Source organism: Oreochromis aureus, linkage group 1 (genome assembly GCF_013358895.1).
Source record: "Oreochromis aureus strain Israel breed Guangdong linkage group 1, ZZ_aureus, whole genome shotgun sequence".
Classification (NCBI taxonomy): domain Eukaryota; kingdom Metazoa; phylum Chordata; class Actinopteri; order Cichliformes; family Cichlidae; genus Oreochromis; species Oreochromis aureus.
Window position 1 is genome coordinate 20,797,290 of NC_052942.1, and position 27,153 is coordinate 20,824,442.

Genomic DNA, 27,153 nt, shown 5'->3' on the forward strand with positions numbered 1-27,153 from the left:
TTTCTTATCTAATTCTATAAATAGTTCTTTCTCAAGTTGTGCAGAGTGTGATGGAATTTTTGACCTCCTGGTTTCTGACCTTTTCTAGAACAAACTCTGTCACCAAAATCTGAATGGTAATATAGTTAAAACTGGTGTTAATTGTATCACTTTTACTTTAATATATGTGCATGATGTTTTTCTTGCATGCAACAAATATTTTGTTTCTTTTTTCTTTTTTTTTCTTTTGTTTTTGCAAATTCTGACAAAAAGAAGGACACAAGGAATTATGTTTCTTGTGTGTTAACATCATCTAAGTCCTCTTTGTGGAAGCACAGAGAGTCCCTCAAAGAATAATAGTGCCTGAATGTTGATGCAGCACAGCAGCATCTGGGTATTCTGTTATAATCCTTTCAGCTCTTTTGGGCTTGGGCTTTTTTTTTCTTAGATTCTCGGTGTAAATATGTCTGATTGTGAGAGCATGCCAGTGTGAATTACAATGTCTGTGCTCATGTGATATGTATGTACTGTGTTTTAAAGTTCATACAACGGGCACTGAAATTTGTATGGTAATTGCTGCTTAGAATATTAATAATGCATTCAGCATATTCGCTGTTGGGCGGGAGTGTATGTACAGTTAGGAGAAATGAGCCTTGGCTTTGCATTAATACCTTGTATTTAAGGGATCCCCCATCCCCCCACCCTTAGCTCTCCCTGTGCCATCGTGCATTAAAGAGCAGGAGATTTCATTATGCGTATCTGAGGTGCTTTGGAAATTTTCAGTTACTGCTAAGCAAGCATGAAAACAGCTGAGTTGTTGTTGGTGTCCAGCAATGATGTGTCTCTCTCTTAGATCTACTGATATGTAGAGGTAATTCTAGATTAATCGTTTACATGGGTTAAAAAATTATTTGAAGATGAGGCGAATAAAGTGTAACATTTTTGTTCAAATTCTACTGAAAATCAGTTAAATGAGCAGTTGGATGTATAAAACTTAAGATGCTGTCTAAGGACTTTGGTGCTGTAATGCTTTGTGCTTTGATTCCACAATCGTGTGTCAAAAATCTTACGATGCTCCCATTATTACTCATTCTTGCTTTTGTGATGACGAGGGACTCCAGCTGGAGCCTTTTCTGTTCTCTCTGTTTGAATCAGCACTGATCAGCTGTGACTTTCTGTTATTTTCTGTTCTCCTATTTTTGCTCATCTCACTGTGTTTCTCTCATTCCCTGTTGGTCAATTGCCTTCCATTGTGACCCGGTGTGTTTGCGTGGGCGGAGTGAGTACTGTTCTCTGTGGGCGGCCGTCCTGAATCACACAGGCTTCCTGTGTTACATGAATAGGTATTTGATTTCACTATAGCCTCATCAGTAGAGCACCATCTTCACCTCCATTTGTTTGCGTCTAGCTGCTGAATGCACATTTCTAAATGTGCATTTAAGCCTCATCATGGAAACGAATGACAAGTCATTTATGGACAATGCCAGAGCAATCATTGCTAGATTAGACAAATCTTTTGAGTGGGAAACATTAATCGAGTGCTTTTCTTTTACATGCACCACATTTAAAACATCTATTACAGTATAAGCATTCTTCCTGGACATGAATGTTAGATATTTAGCGCAGAACTGATAACTCTTTAAAACATAATCCACCAGTAGCACCAGATGTCCATGACAACACTGCAATTCAGAGTCAGCACTTTACCCTCAGAAGTTTGTTTCATCTATAATCCAAGTTAAACTCCCATATATTTAGCAGGTTCACCAATTACTAACTTTATAAATGAGATCAATTGGCAAATGTTGATGCTCGTTTTACCATTTCTTCACTTTGAAAACGTAAAGTAAATGCTCTGAGGCTCTGGTATTTGTCTTGTCAGGCTGCTTATTACTCATCACATTTCCATCATTGCAGGAGAGGGAGAATGGCGAGGTGTCAGCCATTTTTCTTTGCATTTCATGGGATGTATGTCACCATTAGCAATTTGCCATCTCCTGTACATGTGTTTATTTTTTATTGTTGTATAGTACAAGCTATGAAATTAACCCAACACAATTCTCTCCCTCTTTTTGGAAGCAGGTCTTGTTGAGTTTGCTTTGCAGTGTTTGGCCTCTAACATGTTTAGTTTTTAGTAGATTATTGAGTGACCAGTGACCAGAAGTGATAAAGAATGATGGTTAACTGGCTGGTTAAGTTCCCCTTTTTTAATAATGAGTGCTACATAGTGAAGAGCTTTCTGAACAGATCAATGAAAATAGAGACTTCTCTTTATTATAAAGTCAGCCTGAACTCAATAAACTACTTTTTTTTTTTTTAATTACAGGTGGCGTTCTGCTTCTGTGTTAATATGATGAATAAGGATATCTATAATTGCATGAAGTTTTTATATTTATTTTGTTTCTCATTATCAAGTGTGTTGTACTGGACTCAGTGAAGGTCATGCTCTTACAATTCATGTGAAATAGCCAATAAATTGCTCAGAAACATTAATTCTGGAAAGAGTAAGAGTAAATATAGCTTTAATTTATATTGAGTAATTGAAGATTGAACATTTTCCTTACCTCTTACTGTAGTATATTGTAAAAGGTAAGGAAAAGTATGTAAACAGTAGTAGGTAAAAAACAAGAAAGGCAACACCTGTGAAACTACAAACAGCTGCTTCACCCTTTGAGTGTTTTTTTATATGCAGTTATGTGTGTGTGCCTGTGTCTAAAGTGGTCAAAGGAGTCCGTAATTATGTTTTCTTTGTTCCTGTTTGGTTCTTCACTGCAGCTGGCATATAATTTGTGTATTTCTAGAAGAATTTCTCTTAAAGAGGGGAAGTTGTAACCTTTATGTTTTGCTTTTTGTGTTGCCAGAAACAACGGCAACATTTTTTCTGCTGCAGCACTTTTTTTTCTCCTCCATTCTTTTTCTGTATATTGTTGCTGTAAACTTCAGTGAGTTGGCAGCGATCGTTGAACAATAAAGCACTTATCGGCCTGTCTGGCAGCTTTTTCCTGCCTTTAGTGAGACGCTCTCATTTCTATCTCCCATCTCTCTCTCTTTGATAGGCGAGCCATACAGGAATGCGCTCCTACATTTACAATAAGAACTCTGTGATTGGCTCACAGGCAGAACACTGCGGGATGCGGACATATTTCTTCAGTGCGGACACACAGGAGGACATGAATGGCTGGATCCGGGCCATGAACCAGGCTGCGCTGATGCAGCAGAGTCACATGATAAAGAGGTTGGTCTCACTCTACTGGGTTCAGTTGGTTGGGGTTCTAGTGTAAGTTTGCACAGCAGAACTGGATATCTATTGAGATTATATTAAAAAAGGGAGCCCGGATGTCCCGATCAAAAACAACTAGAACCTTTGCTAGTGCATCGTGCCACAAGTATTTAACAGCACTGTTATACTGCAGTCCTGAAGGTCAGATTCTTTAGTATCTATATATTTCACTAATAAAATTATTGTTTCCATAATGGGCTGCATTGTAACTTCAGTATTCTGCAGCTGTAAGTCCAGCTGTGTCTGCAAAGAAGACTTTCTCAAATATTTAATGGAGGGCAGAAATGCTCTAAAATATATAGCCAGATACTCGCTGTATATGGAATTATCTTACATTAGCAGGCTGTACTGCATAGCTTAAATGATCTGTGCAATGTTGCCATCTAGAGACCAATGTACATCACTACCTATTTTTTTAATAATATTTTGGAAAGCACTCAAAATCCCATTGTTTTGTTCTTTGAAATGAAGTACAAGTTATGCGAAATACCTTTCAGGCATTAGTGTCCATCAACTGTATGAAGTTTGTGAAACTAAATAACATACCAAGAAAATCCAATATTCAGGAATAAAGGATACATGTTTTAAACTATGGAGCAATAAGTTGCAATGCATTAAAAAGGTGGTGCTCTAACCTAAAGTATTTGATGAAGATAAAGTGAGTGATATTACTCCGGTAGTCTGGGGTTTCACTGGGGTTTCACTCCCCCCATTTTATCTCCTTTGAAAATGTGCAGTTGGATGTTTAATGAATAACTCCCCATGCTCTGGATTTGTGTCTTTGCAAATGGATTGGGAAATTACCTTAAGGACCACTTAAGGTTGATTAGAGTTCCCATTGTGTTCTCTATCCACTGATTAATATTGTGTAATCCCATAACCCTGTAACACTAATGTCAGGTATAATTGACCTTACGTAATATACTTGATAAAACATATTATTTTCCATCAGAATATTTTGAAGTACAACATTACATGGCAAACTGAAGTACCCTTCTTTTATTTCTCCCTATGCGTATCATTAAAAAAGTGTCACGAGGGGACCTTAAACAGCCTCTAAAATTAGTGAAAACTTCATAAAGAAAAAAAAAGGGACTGGGAACTTCTTCGGTCTACTCATTCCTGCGACACTGAGTCTCGTCCAGTAAAGGCATAATCTCCCTGCATCACTGACAACTTTGGGCGATATGAACAAAAATGGCATTTTTGACAGGGTAAAAATGACCAGCTGGTTATAATTTTTTTAACCATGTGAATTCTCTTGGAAATTACCACTAAGTGGTATTTATTCATCGTGTGGGTGAAAATCATCTGACGTCAGTGAAACTGTATTTACATTTTTACTGGCAGGTTTGACATTGATCTAATATCATATCAATCCTATGTCATGTCTTTACAGAGAGGTGGAGAAACCAGAGAAAGCTGCACAACAGGCGGTCCCACAGACCAACCATGTCCACAGTAACCAGAGCTCATCTCAGCCAGAAAGTGCTCACAGGACAGACAGAGGGGAAGCTCAGAGCAATGGTATCAGACTGGCTCATGGAGACGAGGTGAGGTATGGATTAGAGATCCAGGGGAAACCCAGCCAGACAGCCCCACAGGAGAGAGTAGAGAGACTGTCTCCAGACGCTGTTAATGGTGCTGCCCATAAGAATGGACAAAAGACTGTAATCCAAGTGGCTCTGCCACCAGAACAAAATGGAAATCTTGTCTATCAGAGGGGTTTCGTTACAAGGGCAGACACTGAGAAGCATGTTCAGAGGAAGAACACGTTGGCTCAGGTGGAGCACTGGGTCAAAGTTCAAAAAGGAGACCCCCCGAAGAGGTCAGTCTGACTTCACACAATCAGTTTGAATCAACTAACATTTCTCTATAACAGCAGCATGACTAATGACAAAGAAACTTTGAGTCTATGCCTCCCTCTAGTGGCTTTTATGAGGATTCACTTATTAGATTGGTTTAATCTTTCTACTGAATTTCATTTTATCTTATTTAAAGCATTATCCCTCATTATGGCTCTATAATAGATTAAAAAAAAAACCACACAGCTAAAAGATTTCTTTGTTTTTCTTTCTTTCATAGTGCTCCCTCTGCTGAGTTCAACCTCCCTCGATGGACTCCTCCTTTAAAGCCCAAATCAAGTGCAGCAGATGTCACCTATCAGTCATTGCCAAAGTCTCCCCGTCTACCCTGTGGCAGCAGCTCTCCTCCAGCAACATGCAATCTGCCCAGTGACTACAAGTACGCCCATGACCGGCTCAGCCACTTCCGCATGTCCACTGACGAACGAATGGCCACCAAGGAGGGAATGGTTTGGCAGCTGTATGAGTGGCAGCAGCGGCAGCAGTTTCGTCACGGCAGCCCCACCGCTCCTATTTACACTGGCCCCAACTTCACAGACTCCTCATCGTTCAGAGTTACTGTAGAAATGCCACGCTCCATCTCTGTTCCTCCATCGCCATGTGAAGTCCCACCATCGTCCTTCAAGCCCCTGTCCCCACGCAGGCCACACACTCCTTCAGACAGACGCACAGTAAGGCCCTTGGATGAATTGGCACCAGGGGACAGCACAAGATCAAGCTCACCCGGGCATTTTTGTGCCCATCTTTCTCAGGTAGCTCACCTAGTTAAGGAGGCGCTTAGTTTGCCTTTCTTTCAGTCAGATTTGTACATTTACAGTATTAAGTGCAGTTCTTAATACTCTATTTCTAAAATACTCAATAGGATAAAATCATAAATGCACAGAGAAATGTTGCATTCAATGAACAGTAATAATTTAATATCCATTTTATTAAATAAACCTGCAAATACAAGTTTTTACTTTCATTTACATGATGATAAGCTGTACTTAAGATATAATAGGTAAGAATAGTGCACGTGTCATTCCGTGTTTTTAATCAGCCTTCCATAGATTGAAACCAGCAAAGAATTTATTCCTCTGTGTAAGAGGACATTTATTAATTGGATATTTTATATGATGTGCCATTCACAGTGATGAATGTCGCCAATGTAATTTATTCCTTTCAACAGTCCAAACACTTGAGAGTTTCTGCTTGCTCAGTAACATTTTTAATCAATTACTGGTGAAGTTTTCTTCCATTCTTTGCTTTTATCTGAAAACAAAAAGTCTTTTGACTGATTGGTTACCTAAATAATTAACTGACCAACGAATAAAATAAATGGCAGAGTAACTGAAAATAATACTTGTGTTCCCAGCTAGTTCAATTAATCTCTTTAGTGTATCTTGAATGATGGGAACAGTGGAGTTTTTGTGGAAAAGGGGAGTGATGGTGTGAAAGGGGACTAGCCGGTGTGTTCACAGTGTTGTTTCTCTCCCATAGTAAGCTTGGATGGAGACCTGTACATAGTGTTGGATGGAAAGATGAAAGTCCCACCCTTTATGAATTTATGTGCTGATACTCAGTAATTGGGCTTTAAACACTGGTGATACTGTGAGACAGTAAACAGCAGTGGCCTGTCATTGACATGGGACTGAAGTAAAACTCAGTGTTTCACATGTTCTGAGCCAAATGACAAAGGTCTCATTCTCATGGTAGCTAGTGGATGTGAGGTGTCACAACTTGGAGGATGTTGTGAGCTCACAAGGACACCATGGGAAGATCGCGCGAGGAGCATGAGAAGGCTCCGACTTTACAGCGCGCACACTTTGATGCTCATGTGAATCGTTTGCAGATTCACACAGTCCACACCCAGGCCTACTCCACAGGTGGTGTGAGCGCATGCGAGTAAAAGCTCGCTACTCTGCCGTCCCCCCCAAACCGTCGTAGCGCTCAGACAGCACCGCCACCGCCGCAGGAGACGGAGCCCAGGAGCACGTCCTGTAATCCACACCCTGCTCTGTCTCCCCACCACACCCTCCACATGTGAAAAAAATCTCCCTCCAAACCATCACCACATTTGCCAACACACACAACCCTCATAACCAACCCGTTGGCCTTACACAAGTAAACAAAGTGTTGCAGATGCTCTGTTTCCTCCATGATTCAACCAAGTGTCAAGACGCTAATTACAACCATAAAATATAGTGACGCGCAATTATGGAAAACCCTCTAGAGGATACATTTTTAACAAAGGTAGCCACAGTGACTATGCTAGGGAGCGATGTTTATGGGAACTAAATTTAGTTGGCACTGAACTTAGTTTTGGTGCACCCAGCATCTCAGAGGCTGATGGTGCTCTCTGGCTGGAGTGCACTTAAGTAATAGCGATCCGTGTGCCTCTGTGGAATATCATTAAGAAGTATGTTTTATTAGCAGCTAATCCAATTTGCCCTGGGCTTCTCAGCACCCTATAAACATCTCTACTGTATCTCAAACATCAGCAGCGGTCTCTTTCTTCTGATCTCGCATTTAAATAAAAAACCTATTATACAGCAAAAAAATTGTGGCATGGGAATCTCAAAGGGAATGGCTTACAGTGCTTCTCTTGCTGGTAGCAAACAAATGTTATTTTAAGAAAGCAGGTTTAGTATAATTTATGTGTAGTTAATTAAATCTCTTGTTGTTTGTGTCCTTTTAAGCTTCTGTAGTGGGCCTGGTTTTCGCTAATTCTGTGTGTTAAGCAAAAACGTCAAATTTTTCCGAGCCCTGTAGCATCTAAAAACTCAGGGCACACCTTGTTTCGGATAAGAGTAGGAGTGATGAAAGCGAGAAAAGGATAGATGGAAAAATAAATCTGCTGTGTAGTCAAATTTGTTTGCAGACTTGGAGGCAATGGTTTAACTTTGACTCGGTGTGATAAAGTGATCCATATCTCACTTTCAACACACTATTGAAGATTATTTAGTAAATTAGATATTCTGTTTGATTTCATTCTATATGATCTGCATTAACAAGTGCACGAATTGCATTTCTCCACAGACTTCCCAAATAGAGAGGAGGTCCGTGCCAGCCATGGGCTACATCACACACACAGTCAGTGCTCCCAGCTTGCATGGCAAAACGGTATGAGCGTCTATTACGTTAATATTACTTACTTGGATCAATATGAAAAATGCCTGTTTTATAATGTTAACATAGCGTTATAATAGTCTAGGAAAATGAATCCAGGTAAGAACTGGAAACATAATTAATGGGGGCTGTCTGTGACATTATCGCATGTAGAATTTGTTCCAGTGTTTTTGTTCCTGATAACATAACAGCACAGCAGGCCATCCTCACATGACAGTCTTTGTTGTGTAGCTCTAGGTTTTACATTTTCAGGTATTATTAGGACACATTGTGTTAAGGGTACATGAATTATCATGAATTCATTCATGACTTCATGCATGAAAAAAATGAATTCATTAATTAAAGTAAAACCGTGTAAAAATATAACTGTATAAAGAAACTATCCAGAATATAAACTATATAAAATGATTTTTTTAAATGATATACACAGGATTGTGTATATACAAAATTAATTAATTTATAACATCAGATTTTGACAAAAAAACATGAAGATAATCCAGATCGGCTGAAGATGAAACTGCTCAGTGAAATATTGTAAGTAATTTTTATAGTAACTAATCAACACAACAACACGAGAAACTGTACTTAATAAGTCATGATGGCAACATGTAGAATTTGAGAGAGCATACGTTCACTGCCATTTTAGCTCCACCCACGAAATACAGACTTTACAATAATAAAAGAGTATATGTACAAAAGTACTGTGCGGACGTCTTGAGCCACCACTCATGTCTTCATATTTTTGTGATTTATTGAAATACAGAATATAAGGTAAAAACAAAGTTTGTACAATAGCCTGTACAATACAATACTTTCCTAGAGATGCTTTCATTTAATTTCTTTAAATAGTCTTCAGCAATAGTTCTCCAGGCTTCTTGAAGGACATTCAAAGCTCTTCTTTGGATGTCAGCTGCCTTTATTCTATTCTCTGTCAAGACGATCCCACACTGCTTTAATAATATTGAGATCTGGGGAGGCCTATCCATGACTGATAGCATTCCACTGTGTGTTTGTCTATCTATGTTGATAGTGTGTGTTTGGGACTGCGTTATTAAGAATGGCTTCTCTACAGCCATCCTTCCAGTGAGATGTTTCTGATGAGGCTTCGGTGACAGTAGTGGATCAACTGAAGGGCCACATGCATGTCTAATGCAGGTCTTTGCTAGATTTTTTTCCCTGTTTCTTAAGGAAGTGACTTTCAGATACTGTTAATCTGCTTACACAGTTAGCTGTTGTGTTTAGAGACAACACTGACTTTGACCCTTTATGCTCAGATGATTCATAGATCAGTGTTATGTGGTTCAACAAACAACAACAATAAAAACATTCCTCTAAAAATGATCAGGTACAAGGATTGGACTAAAACTGAGTGAAAAAAGCAAATGTCCACAGAGAAACTTTGGAAGAGCGATTGTTCAATACTACTGAAAAAGTCTAGCTTCTTGGAAATAAAATATAAAGAAATGAGGTGTGATTCAAGACTTTTGCACAATACTGAAAATAACAAAAATGAATGTATAAAATATCTGGAATATTTGGTGGCAGGGACAGTGTTAGATAAGAGTGAGGATGAGGTACTGGTGTTTAACATGTGTTCTTTAGAGTTTTTCATAAATGAATTAATGCTATTAATGTGTCAAGTTTTGTATGAATAGGTGACAATTCATGTACCTTTCACATAAAGTGTTACATTACTGGAGGCAGCAGTATACTGGTGTCTCTGCCACACTCCACAGTTACTGTAGCTCAGCCACTTTACTGCCCAGATGATTATGAAATATTTCCTCTCATCCCTCTGTGCTTTCACTGGCCCCTAAACCCGGGCTACGCTACAGCCAGAGGAGCTGACTCTGCTCCTCATTCAGCTTCGGAGGCACCAGGCCAAGATGGCTGGTGCGCATAGTCCCAGCAATGCATTCGCTCACCTGCAGCACCACCAGCACAACGGCCTTCTAGGCCCCAGCATGCAGGTCAGGGACCCTCATATTTCCCTAATGCAGCCCAGTGCATCCTTTGCCAGTGCATTGTGGTCCCCTGCTCCCCAGCCATTCCCATACATTACTACCCCATCATCGTTACAGACTGTGCAGTTTTCTGATTCTGCTTGGATGTCTTGTTCATTTAACCACTTTGACATGACTTGTATTGTATTAACGATTATATATTATGGATACTCTGTTTGTAAACAGTGATATGCCATGTTTGGAGCATGTTGCTTGTGGCCCGTGCCTGTATTTTACACTTTGCTTTGTCTCATAGATGTATAACCTTGCACAACCACAATAACAACATAATGTCTGATTATTAGAACATTTCTGTGTAGTTGGGAAGCAAACACAATGCTGTAAGAGTAGCAGCGACGACTCCACCCAGTTTTTAGCAACCGACCATTCTCTGGCCATCCTCCACGCTTATGAAGAAATATAAACTCTCTGTCTGACCACATGTCATGCACATGTCTGTGTTCCTCAGTTGTGCATAAGGTCATACATGAGACATTAAACCAGATCAAAACAATTACTTGAATACTTAATTAGAGCTTGACTGTAGATAAAAATACAGAGGTAGAAGCGCACTGTAATTGAGACCAAGTTAATTAAAGTTCTGCTAGTAAATCCCAAATAAAGGCCCTAAGTGTCATCTGATCACGCATTATCCTTTGCAGCTTCATTTCAAATGATTTATCTCTCCATTGCTCATTTAAAGGCTGATGATACTTACATACAACTGAAGAAGGACCTGGAGTATCTAGATCTGAAGGTGGGCCCCAACAAAGTAAATGGCACTTTATCTTTTTCATCTTCTTCTCCACCTCCCCTCTCTGGACTACAATCTTGTTCTCCTGTCGCTGCCTCCAACATCTGCCTCCCTGTTTCCCTCTTTTCCTTTCTGTCCTCTGTTCTGTTTCTGTTCTTTACGATGGAATTAACATGTCTCATAACTGTCTTCTTATTACACAAATGATCAATTTAAGGATAAAGAAAAAGATACTTTTCAGTTTTGCTTTGATAAATCCTGAAAATTGTCCAGTGAAACTGGTATAAAGTAATAATGATGTTGAAGTGTTGAAGTGTTTTACTGATGCAGCTCTGCATCAGTAAAAAAAAATAAAAATAAAAAAAGTCAGTTGAGGGAAGTCATCTTGTGATACGCAGTACAGCAGATAACACTTTTTGCTTTCTGGGTTCAAAAGAGATCAAAAAGAGATCAGTGTGTTTGAAATGCCCACGTCATCTTTTGCTTGAATGTGAGGATGATGTGCATACAAAGTGATATAGACCATTGTACTGCTTTTTAAATGGAATGTGACGCATCCCAGTAAATTATGCAGGATTTTTACACATGAATCCCTTCATCCGATCATCCATCGTGTGATACTCACCACTGAGATTTTGAATTGCATGCTAATAAGCCCCACTAACTGTACTGAATGTCTCTTTGACTTTTTGCTTTTGTTTTATTTGTTAGAGCATAACAGATGGCCTAATTAGGCTCTTTAGGAAATTTTATGTATTAGCAAAGTAAATACGAATTATAGGGTGGGTCATAGTTTCATTGTGGTAACTAGTGGAAATGGATGAAAATGTGCAGCGGTGTAAGTTTGCCATGGTCTTCAAAAACTCCTACAGACACTTGGTAATGCACTTAATTAAAGCTGGCAAAGGGACAGACTGCAAAAAACATAGTCAAAACTTGTTTATTTTGAGTTGATTTTTGCATAGTTGGTCCTAACTCATAAGCTCCCACGCCTTTCAAACTCAGTGCCCCAAGAATGAAACTGAGACTTTCTTTTAAAAACTCATAGTTTCCGAAGCCAAGAAAAAAATATGCTGGTGATCACTGTAATAATTTTCCCAGACTTCATGACGATCTCTCCACAACCACAGAATACATAATAAAACTTTTTCTCACAGACTGTGCAATACCCCCACAAGACTACTAATTGACCATGACATGTAAAATAAGTGGAATGTCCCTTTAACTAACTCGCCTGTTTGCACTGGTCCATACTGCTGTTCAACGTGTGGTGACCCTAATGTGGGCGATATATGAATAATCAACCTTTCATCTCTGTAAATTACTAACTCTGATAGACAAGTGGCTGACAAATCTCTGCGTCATTATCTTGTGAACCTCTGGGTGCGATGCAAAGACCAGCAGTCGGTAGATACCCTGAACTATTAGACTGATATCAGAAGAGAAAAATATCACAACTATAGTGGAGCTAGTTAGGTCTATAAGTTTCTGGAAAATGTTGTTTTTGTTTTGTTTTTTTTTAGTAATTTTGTTGCTACGATGGACTTTAAATTAAACCATATAGATGTCATTAAAATTCAGACTTTCAGGAATTACATGCATTTTATGCATGGTTTCCCATTTTCACAGGCTAATTAGACTAAAATAATTCTAAATCTAAGCATTGTTTTTAATACTTGGTGACATCAGGCCTGTTCACTCATTATTTCAGTAGAAATTAAGCAGAAAAAATATCAGGAGCTGATTCTGAGTGTTGAACTTGGACTTGGCTGCTGTTCACCGGTACTCTCAATATGAGGTCCAGATAATCTGTTATTGCAGGTAAAGGAGGCCATCATTTCACTGAAAAAGCAAACTAAATCTGTCACAAAGAAAAAAATTTAATAGTTTCCAAATCTATAATCTGGTACATCCTTAGAAAATAGGAAATGAACTGCCCACCTCAGCAACACAAAAAGGCTCGGAAGACACGTTTCCTTCATGAATGTAAATATAGAAGTTTACTGGTTACACACAAGAAAAGGAGCCTGCACAGTTCTGCAGAATAAACCGCTGGACAGCAAACCACATGATGTGCCAAAAGTGGTGGAGGCAGTGTAATGGCCTGGTAGTATATGCTTGCCAACAGAACTGCTTCACTAGTGTTGGTGATGGAAGTAACAGGATGAATTCTGAAGAGTGTCACAGTGCAGATGGCAGCATGGTGGTTAGCACGGTTGCCTCACTGCAAGACGTTGCTGGGTTCAAATCCATCACTGGGCTAGGGAAAGGTTTCAGCACCCCTGCTAGATAGGTGGAAGTGAACGGATGGAAAGCAGCGACCAAAGGGTGCTTCAGTGAACCCCTAACCGATCATCTGATGATGTCACATCACTGGCTACAACTGATTTTTTATCCAAGTATTATAAACAATTGAACAAAACCCGCATTGTTCCTCCTGCATCCGAGGGTCCTTTCCAGCACTCTGACATAGACTTTCCCAGGGAGGCTGAGGAGCATTTTAATAATCAACGCCTTTGTTAGGTCTCCACTTAAAACGTTCCCATTCAAAACCATGGATGTGAAAAACAAAATCTGAAAAAAACATTTTTCTCCCATACTGGTAATATTAAGGAGTTGGTTGTTAACTTACAGTAATAAGCATCCTGTAAATAGCAGCGTAAGAGCTTTAGGGTTTTTCCAAACACAAAGATGTAGAAACTCTATCTGCATAAATGTTTGAATGAAGCTATAACAAGTTTTTTTTTTTTTTTTTCCAATTTTGTACCAGTTTTTTTTCTTTTATTTTCCTCCTTAATAAACTCGGCTTAACTTGTGTATCAGTCTCACTGTGTGTTGGAAATTTATATAGTTGCTATTATCTGTAAACTAGAAATCTTTTATATATCTACATATATATATATATACGTGTGTGTGTGTGTGTGTGTGTGTGTGTGTGTGTGTGTGTGTGTGTGTATTTCAGTTTTTTATTTTGTCTTTCTTTCAAATTTAGGTTACTGGACGTGACAGTTTAAAGAAAGAAAGACCATCAAGGCCTGTGAAAATAGCAGAAAGTGATGCTGATGTAAGTAAATCATTCTGTTCTCAGGATTTACAAAAACAGTCAGATAAGCACCCTGTTTATCCTTCTCTGTTTTTCCCCTCTAAGATCTGTTTCCGACTTCTGACAATCCACTACAGAGAAGCGGCTGACTTTAGTCTGACTTTACTGTGTGTTTAGTGTGGTTTGTCTGCGTGTGTGTTCTTAAGTTGTGGTAAACAGAGGCTGTAGAGGGAAGGGAACGTATTTGCGTTGCAACACTGTGGGGACACCCATCCATGCAGCACAGTGAGGGCCTGAGAGTATCGACCACAGCTTTTATTTTCCTCCCTGCAATTTAAAGGGAAAAATACATGTAATGGGAGTTTTAGATGTTGAGCTGTTAAATTTTTCAGTTTGATTTCCCAGATTCTGCTTTCCTCATTCTTTGTTTTCTGCTGAATAGAGGTAAATAAGATGGATGTCCTGGCTTTTCATCATTAGCATTGTTCCACTTTAACAATTTATAAGAAATTGCCAGTAAATTTGTCGGAACAATGAATATTTCATGCAATTAAAAACAACAATATGTGGCAGCGAAAATAAAAACAGCTTAATTATTAATTGAACAGAATGATAAATAGATCTGAGAAGAAAAAAAAAACACTGTTTGAGAAAGACTGTGAACTAGGCAGTCTTATGTTGTTTTCATAAACACATAACCCATTTCTGGGAAAACAAATCTGTCACTCTCAGTAAACACGGCTTTCTCCAAAAGTGAATTGAAAATATGGATTCTTGATTATGATTACTCATAATGGGTATTACCAGATCTCACCCCCAAACTAGATAGTATAGAGCCTTTTGATATCTGGCACTGCACCGATGAGAGGAATTCCTTTGAGCTTTTTACACAGATGAGCCGTATTGACAGACTGAGACGATCAATTTGTCTTATCTGGGTGCATTGTGGAATAGAGTTGAACAAAGGCAAGAATGGAAGAGTTTAACGGTGTTGCAAACAGAAGCCGTATCTAAAAATCTCAGGCACTGTTTTATCTCTTTATTTTCTGTCTACACTCTGCCGTATTATCAGAAGCGATAGGAAGAACTGAGTTTTCCTCCATTCTCACTGTTTCAATATGTTTTCTTTTAGGTGAAGTTAAGTCGACTGTGTGAACAAGACAAGATTCTACAGGAGCTAGAGGCTAGGATACGCACTTTGAAAGAGGACAAGGTTTGAGTTGTATATATTTGTTTGAACATCTCAGCTTGTATTCTTGTGTGGTCTATGAAGGCTTCTTGTGTTTATGACAATGTGTTTCGTCCCCTGGTGTAGGACAAGTTAGAGTCTGTGCTGGATGTTTCCCACCAGCAGATGGAGGACTACAGAGATCAGCCAGCTCATGCTGAGAAAATTGCCTATCAGCAGAAATTACTACAAGAGGACGTGGTCCATATCAGGGCTGAAATATCTCAAGTATCCACAGTAAGACCCAGGATTCACAAGTCCATTGTGCTTATGGCAAAAACTACAGCCTCCTTCTTCAGTGAAGCTGGCTCAGACTTCTTCATCCACCTCTCATTTCTTCATATTCTGCTATGAAAATGTGAAATATGTGCACTGATTTATTGAAGCACGTGCAAACATGTACATACATGGAAATATAGAGTTTGTACAATTTTAAAAAATTTGAAAGTCAATATTTGGTATGACCACTGTTCAACACAGTCTGAACTCTCTTGGGAACGATATCTTTCTTCTTGAAGGACATAGGTCAAAGGTCAAAGCTCTTCTTTGGATGTTGGCTCCCTTTTGTTCCGTTCCGTGTTCAGATGATCCCACAGTGCTTCAGTAATGTTGATTTCTGGGCTCTGGGGAGACCAATCCATGACTGATCGTGTTCTTTTGTGTGATTTTTATATCTGTATGCTTTTGCTACACTCGCAGTGTGTTTGGCATCATTGCCATGCAAAACAAATGACAGCTACCCTTCCAGTGAGACCATTTCAGGCTTCAGTGAACAGGAGATGGTACAGCAGAAGGACCAGATGTATGTTTCATGTCCTGTGTCGGGTCTTTGATTTGTTTTCTAGATTTTCTGCTGTTTCTTAAGAGCACGACTTTTAGATATTATTCATCTGCTATAGATAGGTTTTTTTGCCCTACCACTTCTTCTTCTTCTTTTGTTCTCTACTACTTATTTCCTCTCATTGTTTAGGAAACCCTGTACACCATTGTTGAGACATAATGAGTTTTTGGCTAGTACAGTTTTTTTGGAAACACCTTGTTTTGACATTTGACCCTGACGTTTTGGCAGGTAAGGGATCAAACTACTCAGGCTCTTACAGTAAGCACATGCTACTAAAGAAATGTTTTATTGGTTGAAAACAAGATGTTCGCTTCTATTTTTAGTTGTTCCTTTTTTATGGTTTCTGCAACTGGCACAATGTTTCAGGATGACTGTCACTATCAAAATGAGTGCTTAGGGACAAACCTACGGCTACAAAGAAATGAGTAGATTTCTCAGCCACTCAGAAAAAAAACATATTTGGTCAAAAAGTTCACTGATATTCAAAATATTTAGTGTTGAAATGAAAATGACGAGTTTCAAAAGAACATTCACAAATAAACCGCAAGATTACATGAAAGCAAACAAATGTGTCTTTGGCTTAAAGACATTTCCAGGCATTGGTTGTAGTCTGTCAGTGCACACTGCAATTTAAAAAAAAAGTGATAAATCATAAAAATCACAAGTTAACACACCTGGTCTTAACCGCAGCTCACAGATGCGCCACTAAAACAACTTTTTATTCTCAAGCTAAGTACAGTGTCTGAACACTGTTTTTTTGGCATTATAACACAGAGCGTGATATGTTCTGTTCTTTAGGAGATGGAGAATGCATGGAATGAGTACAGCCGGCTTGAGAGAGACGTGGACTGGCTGAAGTCGGCCCTGCAGGGACAGATGAGCCGCTGTGATCTTTCTCAGGTCTGTGGCTCAGTGATCTCCATTAACTCCCACAAGCAGTCACTCGCTTTGAATGGGAATGAGCTACATACTGCTGATGTCATATACTCAGACAAAGCAAAGAACTGGTTCAGAGGATCATGTGTTGGATTCTAATTAAAATCTGTAAAATATGAAAATGTGTCTGTATGCGTCTGTGTGTGTGTGTGTGTGTGTGTGTGTGGTTCTGTGTTTCTGTGTGAGCAGCAAGAGAAGGTCCAGATCAGAAAGGAGCTTTGGAGGATTGAGGATGTTATCGCAGGTCTCAGCAACAGTAAAGCCAACTACAAAGTCACCATCTCCTCTGTTACCAACCCAGGTGAGGCAAGCGCTATAGGTTCCATGTCTACAAAGCAAATCGCTGTGGACCTGCGACTGTATCTTCTCATTAAAGCTTACAGTCATATTTTTGTTACCAATCCCTTGAACGTTTCCCATAGGAAACAAAAAGTGCTGTCTTTACAGCGTGTGTGTATTATTGTCATGTGATCATGTGCATCATATTCCCCAGAGAGGAAATTTGTGCCTTCGGTGTCAGTGTCATCAGTGCCTTCTGTGTCTGGGAGCGCGTCTGCTATGGAGATGAGATTGTCCCAGCAGCAGCAGCAGCACAGCCCCCACCTCAGTCCCAGTAGCCACACCCCCACCCTTTCCTCTAGTCTCAGCCAGCAGCCATTACACCATTCTACAGCTGTCATCAGTGGGCCTAAGTGGGTGAGTGAGTAAACTTAAGCTGGTTTGTGTTGGTTTGTTTAATCATGTGCTCTCTGCAATTGTGTGTTCAGCTTTGGTTGGTTAAATACACAGAAATGCAGTTTGTAGTCTGTGATTTTCAACTTCCCTTTTTTCTAGTTGGAGGTTTGCAACAACCCATTATCACTTTCCTTAAAATGAGTCTATTTACCCCTATTGATAAATGAACTGAATGAAGTGTCTGGAAATATTATATTTACCTTATTTGGCCACTAATTAGCCAAGTAATAAATATAAGTAAACATTTTTGCTGGTGCTCATGCGTCACTGCATAAAACAAACTGAGTGAGTTAAGAACATGAGAGTGATATTTAGCAAATAAGCGAAGCTGGAATCAAACAAGAAAAATGCAGTTAGGGCTGTAACCTCAGTGTTTGTTGTTTTTTATTAATTTATAGTAAGATAAGATAAGATGTAATTTCCTCAATTTGCTTTTCAAATTGTGCGAGACAAATGTATAAAAGTAACACTGATCCCCATTTGATCAACTTTACAAGATAAACTAAGATATATTACATTTGTGACAAAATTTCCAAAACTGTGTTAAAAACCTGTTATATTTGACAATCTAATCATAGTTATCCAAACTGTACGTAACATCACAGGTGTTGTCTATAGTGTTACTGAAATGTTGCAGAAAAGTCGCCGCATGCTTATTTTGCAATCATATAACAACTTTGGAAATTGCTGCTTACCAAATTGTGACCAAATGCAAACTTTGCATTATGGTTTAGGCATGAAGTCTGTGGATTTGGTCAGATTTCCCTGGTTTCCTTCCATAGTCGAAAAAAAAATTCTAGGTTAGGTTAATTTTTTTGAATCTGTGCACTGAGTCTAAGGTGTACTGCCTCGCTCACCTAATCTCAACTGGAATAAACTGGATAAGCAGTGAAGAAAATCGATGGATTATTAAGTGCAGAAAAATAATTAATGTGTATTTCAAAGTTTAAACATTTTGGACATTTATTATCTTCAATTCTTAGTCTAAATAACCTCAAATCTTATCTTTGTCATTAATCCTGCTTTGTTTATACCAATGTGTGATGGAAGTCGAAGTGTAACAGCATTTGTATGACTGTATACTGTGTAATCTGTGTCATAGCCACTGTCATCAGGGTCACAGTCTATAGAGCTACTTGTTCAGGAACTCTTCATCTTGTTATTCCGGGTCCTTGCAGAGTCTTTCTTCAGTTGTTTTCAGTAGTTCACATTTATTCTGTGCGCAGAATGAGGAAGATGTGCCTCCCAGACCTCCTCTACCTCAGCTCTACAGTCCCGATGAGCATCCCCCTGCTGTGCCTCCCTTGCCCCGGGAGACAACAGTCATCAGACACACCTCTGTACGTGGCCTCAAACGTCAGTCAGACGAACGTAAAAGGGACCGAGAGACTGGGCAGTACACAAACGGGGACGGCAAGGTACGCAGAGCTTGTGTGTACTGCTGTGTTTGCATTTTCGATTTCATGTTGTTTCTAATCTAAATCCACTCATATATGTCAGGTGGAACTCAGGCCTTTCCTGAGTGATCCAGAGCTCATGGGAGCTGGAGATGGCTCCAGTCACATTAGTGTTGTAACACCTGGGCATGACGGAGGTTACAAGACATTACCGAGCAGAGGTACATAGAGAACAGTCAGTTCATCTCGCCATAACGCTTTAGAATATTGTGAAGACGAGAACAGACTTGTAATATCTGTTGTCTTCCCCTCAGGAACGGGTGGATCTTCACTTAGGTTAAATCAGTCTTCGAACATCTCCTCATACGTGACCCTCCGAAGAGCAACGTCAGCAGTTGGCATAAAGGTGGGGGTAACAACAGAGTGAACATGTCACTCCAACCCCAGATTATATTCATTCATTATATTAATAAGACTTAATCAAGCATTTTAAAAGCAATTTAACAGCAATTAAAAAATGTTATTTTAATAATATTTCCACCAGTCTAAAGTCTGCCATGCGTTTGCTCTTGTTATCATCTTTCTCTCTTCCCACTCGTCTCAGGAGAGACCAAAAAGTGCCTTGGAGCGTCTGTACTCTGTGGACCCGGTGCAGCAGCAGCAGAGGGGGAAGATGAGCGCCGATGAGCAGCTGGAGAGGATGAAGAGGCACCAGAAGGCCCTCGTCCGCCAGCGCAAACGCACCCTGAGTCACGGAGACCGCCACGCCGCTTCATCGTCACGCACGTCATCCTCACGTCCACTTTCAGCAGACTTGGGATCAGTATGTTACTAGAGCAGCATCACACGTCACACTCTCACGCATGACGACAACCAAACTGAGAGTGGCGGTCTGCAGCAGTAATGCATGCCTGTGTTGAGTGCAGTGGGTCTCGTCTCTGCTCCTCTTGTTACCAAGTTTATATTAAACTATTAAGTTAGTGCGGTATGGCATTTCACTGTATGGCTCTAACTGTGCTTATTCAGCACGTGTTGTTTTCAGGCTTCAGTAGGTCTTTTTCGCCAAAGTCATTTGGCCTAAAGAACCCATTCAGTTGAGCTGCAGACTTGGATCCTTTTAAGAAAAAAATATTATGACTTAGGTGGAGAATGTGGTCTCCAAGTGCCTTTCTGGTGTGCTTGTCCTAAATGCCTTTCGGTAAAAAAGACCTATACAGATAAGTAGATACGTTTCTGGTCTACAACAAACTGCAGCATTAAAAGTAGCACACATTTATAACTGTTTAAGTGTTTGTTATGAGGTGCAGATAATAACATTTACATTAAATAGCGATGATTTTTTTTCTTTTTCAAAATCTTGGCTATAAAACATATAACATATTAATGACCTCAGACACTGTGTTTCTCCCTTTTCTCTGCTATGGATTCTAACTTTGCTTTATCCATCATTTCTCAGCCTTCCTCACTGACCTGTTCATTTTTCTTTCACATCAACACTGTACTACCACATTGATTTCTAACCCGTTGAAGTGTTTTGTGTTGTCACATAGCAGCCAGCTGTCTATTCACCAGTCTTGTCTCTCCTCGTGTAGTTATTCCTCAAGCCCAAGTCCATGCTGTTGCTGTCCATATATGTGTGTCTGCGTGTGTGTGTGTGTGTGTGTGTGTGTGTGTGTGTGTGTGTGTGTGAGGCAGAGAGAAAGAAAGTGCCTACTTATATTCTACTGACCAAAACATTTACATACACTGAACATTGCATTCTTAAGCCCACTCTTGTCAATGTCATCGCACCATTTTTCTCACCTGATTTTTTTTTGGTTTGTTTTAAATTTAAATGAAGATAAAACTGAAATGAGACTTTTTATAGATTGGGACCAACTCTTGTCCCATTTAACACTTTTCCTGGGCAATGCTGATGTACTGATACTAATAGCACATTACATATCGCAACATATAGTAAGTTAGGCGATTGCATCATTTGCTCAGTGTTTTATCTGCTAATTACTGTTGGCTAGAGGAATCCTTCCTTTTACAAATGTGACTGCAAAAAATAAAAAATATTTTCTAAAGAAGTCATTGGCATGTTTTTTTTTATTTATTGCATTTTTTTCTGTAAACATGTACATCTTGCTTATGTTTGTTGAATTTGTCATGAGTTTGAGTGAAGTGCTGTGTTCTTGTCACACTTATAGAGTTCTAGCATGCTGTGTTTTGAGATCTTTCATATCAGCATGCATACTCATTTATGCATGTGCCCTCTTTTTTTTTACCTTTTCACACTTGTACACACACACACACACATTTGGACATTGTACATTGCACCTAAAACCCTCTGCAATCTTTAATATCATGTTATGAATAGGACGGTAATATGTGCCATGAATATAACCATGAACGCAAGTGAAACAAGTTTCACTTTTTCTTTTAGTCAAGAAAACTTGGTGGCAGCACCCTGTCATTTGTTTCACAGTCTACATTTTTCCTGTGTGCGTTGTCCAGTGGAAGAGAGAGCAGGAGTTTGACCTGCAGTTACTCGAGAGGGCGGTTCAGGGGGAGGAGGCTCAGGGAGTTAGGAGTGTCCAGGGGGAGGAAAGACCTCCCGAGCACAAAGAGAGACCCCGCTCGCATTCGGATGAATGGCTGACCTTCCGCTCCACGGCCACAACCCCCCCTCCCACCCATGAGGTTGACCTGGAACCTCTGGACTATGACCTGGACCTTAACAAAGAGGTATTTTTTTTTCATTTTCTGAAATAAGAAATACAGCTGACAGGGAAAAAGTCAACACAGGAATAACATGAAATGGGGAAAACGGTGCACTGAAAGTTAAAAAAAGGGAAGCTAATCACCCCAAAAAGGAGTTTTTCTTTTATTAAAATGAATACTGAAAGTGAATAAAAAGAAATATTTACAGAAGGAATATTTAAGCTGATGGGAGGGGCCACAACCAAGCTTTTTTTTTAATATTCTCATGGATTGGATCTCGTGGATTGTGCTGCTGATCTTTAAATTCTCAGATGACATTTTTTTTTGTTTGTTTACTTTTTCTTGTTATTTCTCTCCCTTTTTTGAGGGAAATAAAATAAACTTGATTTTAAAAATACCTAACTGTATCAAATGGGACACAACAGATTTCCATTCGATAAATGTCACTCGTCTTTTTTTGCTGATTGGCTGATAGCAGTCAATATTGGTCGATACTGATGTTGCACTGATATTTTAACGAATCCCTAAAAGGCACATACTGAAAGGCCTTAACATATTTAAGGAATATGTTAAAATGAGCAACAGATAAACAGCACCTGCACCAGCAAACGTGGCACATAATTAATCATTTCCTACACAATGTTGTCCTGAGGCAGCCTGATTAGACTGCTGGCAGACGAACTTGCTGCTGAAATTATGTGAAAAGTGTCAGAAAGTATTGCAGCACTGTTTCTACATAGGTATTGAAGAAATGAGCTACAGGCTGGATGCTGGCGGTATAAAGTATGCATTAGTATGCGACAGATAAACGTCATTGTGTGAAGCTATACAAGTGCTGAAACTTTCTGCCTGCACTAAAATGAAAATAGCATTTTAAAGATACTTCAGGGCACATCTCTGCATATTTAGTCTCCATGTTTTATTACAGTTTGTTCTATGCTTATTTGATCATTTTCAGGATTACAAACCTTCAACTTGCATTGCATCTATAGTGAACTCGTATATCGTTTTTGAACACACAGTAGGGATTGCAATAAAGTGGCAAACATCTTAATTCACACACTACATCTGTGTTCTAGCTGTCCAAACCTCAGAAAGTGTCGATTCCAGAGCGCTACGTGGACTCGGAGCCTGAGGAGCCACTCAGTCCTCAAGAAGTGGAGGAGCGTCATCGTAAGGTGGAGCGCATCAAAAGCATCTTGGCAAAGTCCAGGTAGATGAAGTGTAACAAAATAAACCCTGAAGTTACATTGGAGTGTTACTCAACTAACACTGGTGTTTTAGGAGACCAGTGTTTCCATACTACTAGTCAAGCAAATGCAATCAGTTTCAAGGCCCTGAGGATTCTGGACTATAGGACTGTGAAAAATCCTTGAGTCACCCCTAATTTCTTTGTATTTTGGACCCTAAGAGTCAGGCTTTCTTGTAATTTTTTAAATGATCTTGAGTAACAGCCTTTCTTTCAAAGTTTTTCAGACTGGCTGCCTTTTTACTCATTTTCAGTCAAGTCTTTGTACTTGATTATTTGCAGAAGAATGTGTTTTTTGTTTGTTAGGCCATTTAACACTGATGTATATGAATCAAATATTTTTTAAAAAGTGACCTAACTCAAGGTACTATTCAGTTTTGTTTCTACACATAAAAACTTTGCAAATAAACATTTTTAAATTTTATCTTTAGGTACTTTGTCACTAATGTATTCTCATTTATTTAATACAATCTACAAAAATGCCACAGATTGAGTGTCATAAAAAAGTATTCTTGCACCAACAAGGTAATTCCCAAAGAACTATTAGCCAAGGCATGCATATCATGCACGGTGTCCTTCAGAGTGTCCTTCAAAAATTTGAAAGCGACAAAAGAAGCATCGGCAGACCTAAAAAGCTATCTACAGCAGAATAACAGTATCTGAAAGTCATGCCGTTAGGAAAAAGGAAAAAATCCATCAAATACCTGACACGGGACAGATGCATATGTCCTTTCAATCCATCAGGAAGCCATTCCTAAGGAAGGGAAAGAGGGAGAAAAGTCTGAGGTATGCCAAGTTACACAAGAACTGGACTGAAACCCAGAAACAACAGGTATTATAGGGAGATTGATTCAAATTTGAAATTTTTGTTTCACATCCTACTCCACCATATGCAAGGTACAAACTTTTAGATTTACAAAAGTGAGTGTGTGTAAAACACAGTGGAGGCTCTGTCATGATGTGAAGCTGTATTTCAGCCAGTGGTGCTGAGGATTTTATTCATAGATGGAAATGTCGATCAAAAACGAACCATCAATCCCTGATAACGACTATGCTGTGACTGTTCCTTCCCATCCCATGCAAGGCCACCTGGGTTGGCTGGTAGACTGTTTACTTAGCCTGGCAGGGCGAAGGACACTGTCTCCGCTGAACTATGGACACGCATACACATACACTTACACTGATAAGCAAACACTGATCCCTCTCCCTTTCCAAACGCCTTCGATGCTTGTTTCCTGCGGGGGAACACGGCGGGTCTATGTGCCGCGCTGGAATGATAGCGCTGTGCAGGGCGGCTGCTGTGTTCGCTTCGGATAACTCCTCACCCCCCACCCATCCCCGTGGCTTGTCATGTCCTTCATAATGTTGTGCTGTGGACATTCATGTGCTTTTTTGTGCAGAGGAGTTTTTTTGTTTCCTGTTCTCATGCTGTCCTACCATGGAAGCACAGCATGAGTAGGGGTCTCTTTTTTTCCTCTTGTACTTTCCCATTGTAATGTACATTTCAATGTTTTTCTCTAATGCTACCAATCTCCGACCGGTATCCCCATGTAATGTCTGTGTTGTATGTGTAAGGTCGGGGGGGTCCCATTTCACTGCAGGGCAACCTGCATGTGACGAATAAAGCTTTGATTGATTGATTGATTGATTGATTGATTGATTCACCATGTACTACCATCTGGAAAGCATCTGATTTGTAATTTCTTTATTTTTGAGCATGACAGTGATCCCAAACACACTGTCAGTGCAGTAAAAGCATGATTGATGACTGATGGCATCATCAGTCATGGATTCGCCTCCACAGAGCTTCAGCTTTACTGAAGCAGTGATCTAGAGAATGGGACAAAAGTCAACCAACATCCAAGCAGGAGCTTTGAATATCTTCATTCATAAAATCATGTTTTATTAGGTCACAGCACCTCTTTCTCATATTCCTATAGCAAAATATAAAGAAATGAGGTTTGGCCAAGACTTTTGGGCAGTTTGGTATATCTCAGGCTTCTTTCTGACCTCCCTGTAGGGTCCTTCCACATTTCTATGGTGTGTGAGGTTTTTGTTCATTTGTTGTTTTCATTCTTTTCTTGTACAGTGTGCAAAACCTAGCACCAGCGGTGTCTGCGGAGAAGCCAGAAGAGGTGCCAGTGGCGCTCGACTCAGCTCTGCAGGAACAGGAGCGGATCATCACCATGTCCTACGCTCTCGCCTCAGAGGCTTCGCTCAAGAGCAAACTTGTTGCAGGTTGGTCTCTCATCTCATTTGAAAACATTATCTGCCTATTTGAACCGTGAGTGTGAAAAATGATCGCAAAAAAAGAAATGCTGAAAAATATAATAATTCCACTCAAGCTGACGGCTTGAGTGGAATTCCTCCTGGGATCGTATTGACATATTTTTGTTGAAGAAGGGATAAAGAGAGAGGGAAGCAGTCTTTCAAGAATCCTGGATTGATGAGGAGGGGCGTAAGGTGCAGAGTCAAGCAATAAGGCTGTTCATTTCCTAATAAGTGAACATTATTCCTTACTAGGATCTCAGATAGTCTCTAATTGCAATCCATGTAGGATCTTTTAGGCTGGGGAGGAATCGCTTGATGAGGCCATTTTGTGATCTGATCAATGACCCAGTCAAACTCTACTCCACATCTGCATACTGTTGCTGCCGCTTTGAACGTAGCTCTGAACCTGCATAAAAGACACTGCGCCCACATCTCATCGCTTTCATACTCTACAGCAGACAGGCGAGTTAATTTTCACTGTAGCTGCAGCAGATTGTCAGTCTGCCTGCCTCGCACGCACACACCTATGCACACACATATATATCTGTCACACACAGTAAGACTCAAGCTGTCAGCGTGTGAGGAAGTTTAATATGCACAGTGAAGCAAAGTCAACAATTATAACATTATTTCCAGCATAGAGAAATGCCAGAGAATATAACTGGTGGCATCTTGTCAGTGGAGACTGAATCAATGACTTTCTCTTCCTTTGGTGTTAAAGTGAGGTATGTTGGTGCACTTTCAAATCCTTGAATTAAAAGAAGAGTCTTTTCCATAGTATTATGCATGAGAGACATCAGTAACTCCAGCATAAAAGCAGGAATATCCATCACTGCAATATCACATACATGTGGTATTTATTGCAAAGGTGTTTTCATTGTTGGATTTTTAAAAATTATTTTTATTCATTGGATCTCATCAATTCTGTAATTTTGTACAGGGAAATGATTAATGAGCTACAAAATGATCTTCCTGTTCTGTGCCTCTTGTTTTTTTGTTTTTTTTTATTTTAAGATGAACAAATGATCAAGTAATGGAAACAAGTTCAAGCCACAGCACTAGAAACTATAAGCATTTACTGCTATTTTTATTACGTGCCTTTAAACAAAGCTCTACCTGAAGCTATATTCATGTCAAGATCCTGGACAGTTTAATATGCTGTTGGTGAAATGTTCCTGTTTGTACATGGATCTATACACGTGGATCTGGAAACCACTGCTGACAAAAAAGTGAATGATGATGATGATGATGATGGCGACGGAGGAATTTTTACTTTTACAGTTTTAAAAAATTTCAAATTTCTGCTTATTGATGCTCAGTTATGTCAAATTTAAAGTATGGGAACTAGATGAGGATTTTGGATATTGTTGTAATTTTTTTATTAAAGACACAAAGTCTCAAATAAAAAATATAAGCAGATTATTTAAAAATGAATATTAATCAGGTTATGATGACCTATTTAAAAAACTGTTTTTTACATTTGCATTTACATCTACATTTCAGATTTCTTTAGTATACTTCATTGCTGTTAAAGTTGGGTGATATATATATGTATATATACATATGCATGTATTCACTATTGTTTAAAAAATGCACTATTGTTTTGTTTAAGTGCTGTTTGAAATGACTAAAATTTTCCCCAAAACTGATCCAATTTTATTGAAAAATCTTTTTAACATTTAAGAAGACCAATATAATAAAAAAACACCAGCAGTGTTATTGGACTAATCCGTATTTCCCATCCCGAGTGTAATAGAT

The 27,153-nt window shown here is 39.3% G+C and overlaps 1 protein-coding gene across 9 annotated transcripts in view; it reads left to right on the forward strand.

Moving 5' to 3' along the window:
• The window catches only part of plekha7b (pleckstrin homology domain containing, family A member 7b), an 82,086-nt gene that overhangs the window by 52,758 nt on the left and 2,175 nt on the right, over positions 1–27,153 (forward strand). For 6 of the 9 annotated variants that reach the window (XM_039610248.1, XM_039610257.1, XM_039610271.1 and 3 more), the window contains 19 exons: positions 3,036–3,214; positions 4,659–5,087; positions 5,345–5,876; positions 8,143–8,226; positions 10,068–10,202; positions 10,939–11,007; positions 13,982–14,053; positions 15,165–15,245; positions 15,348–15,497; positions 16,900–17,001; positions 17,227–17,338; positions 17,531–17,733; positions 18,999–19,190; positions 19,273–19,390; positions 19,484–19,575; positions 19,774–19,992; positions 21,669–21,899; positions 22,955–23,088; positions 25,214–25,362. In XM_039610248.1, the coding sequence (XP_039466182.1) occupies positions 3,036–3,214; positions 4,659–5,087; positions 5,345–5,876; positions 8,143–8,226; positions 10,068–10,202; positions 10,939–11,007; positions 13,982–14,053; positions 15,165–15,245; positions 15,348–15,497; positions 16,900–17,001; positions 17,227–17,338; positions 17,531–17,733; positions 18,999–19,190; positions 19,273–19,390; positions 19,484–19,575; positions 19,774–19,992; positions 21,669–21,899; positions 22,955–23,088; positions 25,214–25,362 (3,283 nt within the window). The remainder of the gene's footprint in view (positions 1–3,035; positions 3,215–4,658; positions 5,088–5,344; positions 5,877–8,142; positions 8,227–10,067; positions 10,203–10,938; positions 11,008–13,981; positions 14,054–15,164; positions 15,246–15,347; positions 15,498–16,899; positions 17,002–17,226; positions 17,339–17,530; positions 17,734–18,998; positions 19,191–19,272; positions 19,391–19,483; positions 19,576–19,773; positions 19,993–21,668; positions 21,900–22,954; positions 23,089–25,213; positions 25,363–27,153) is intronic. The other 3 variants (XM_039610267.1, XM_039610272.1, XM_039610276.1) reach the window with 3 other exon arrangements.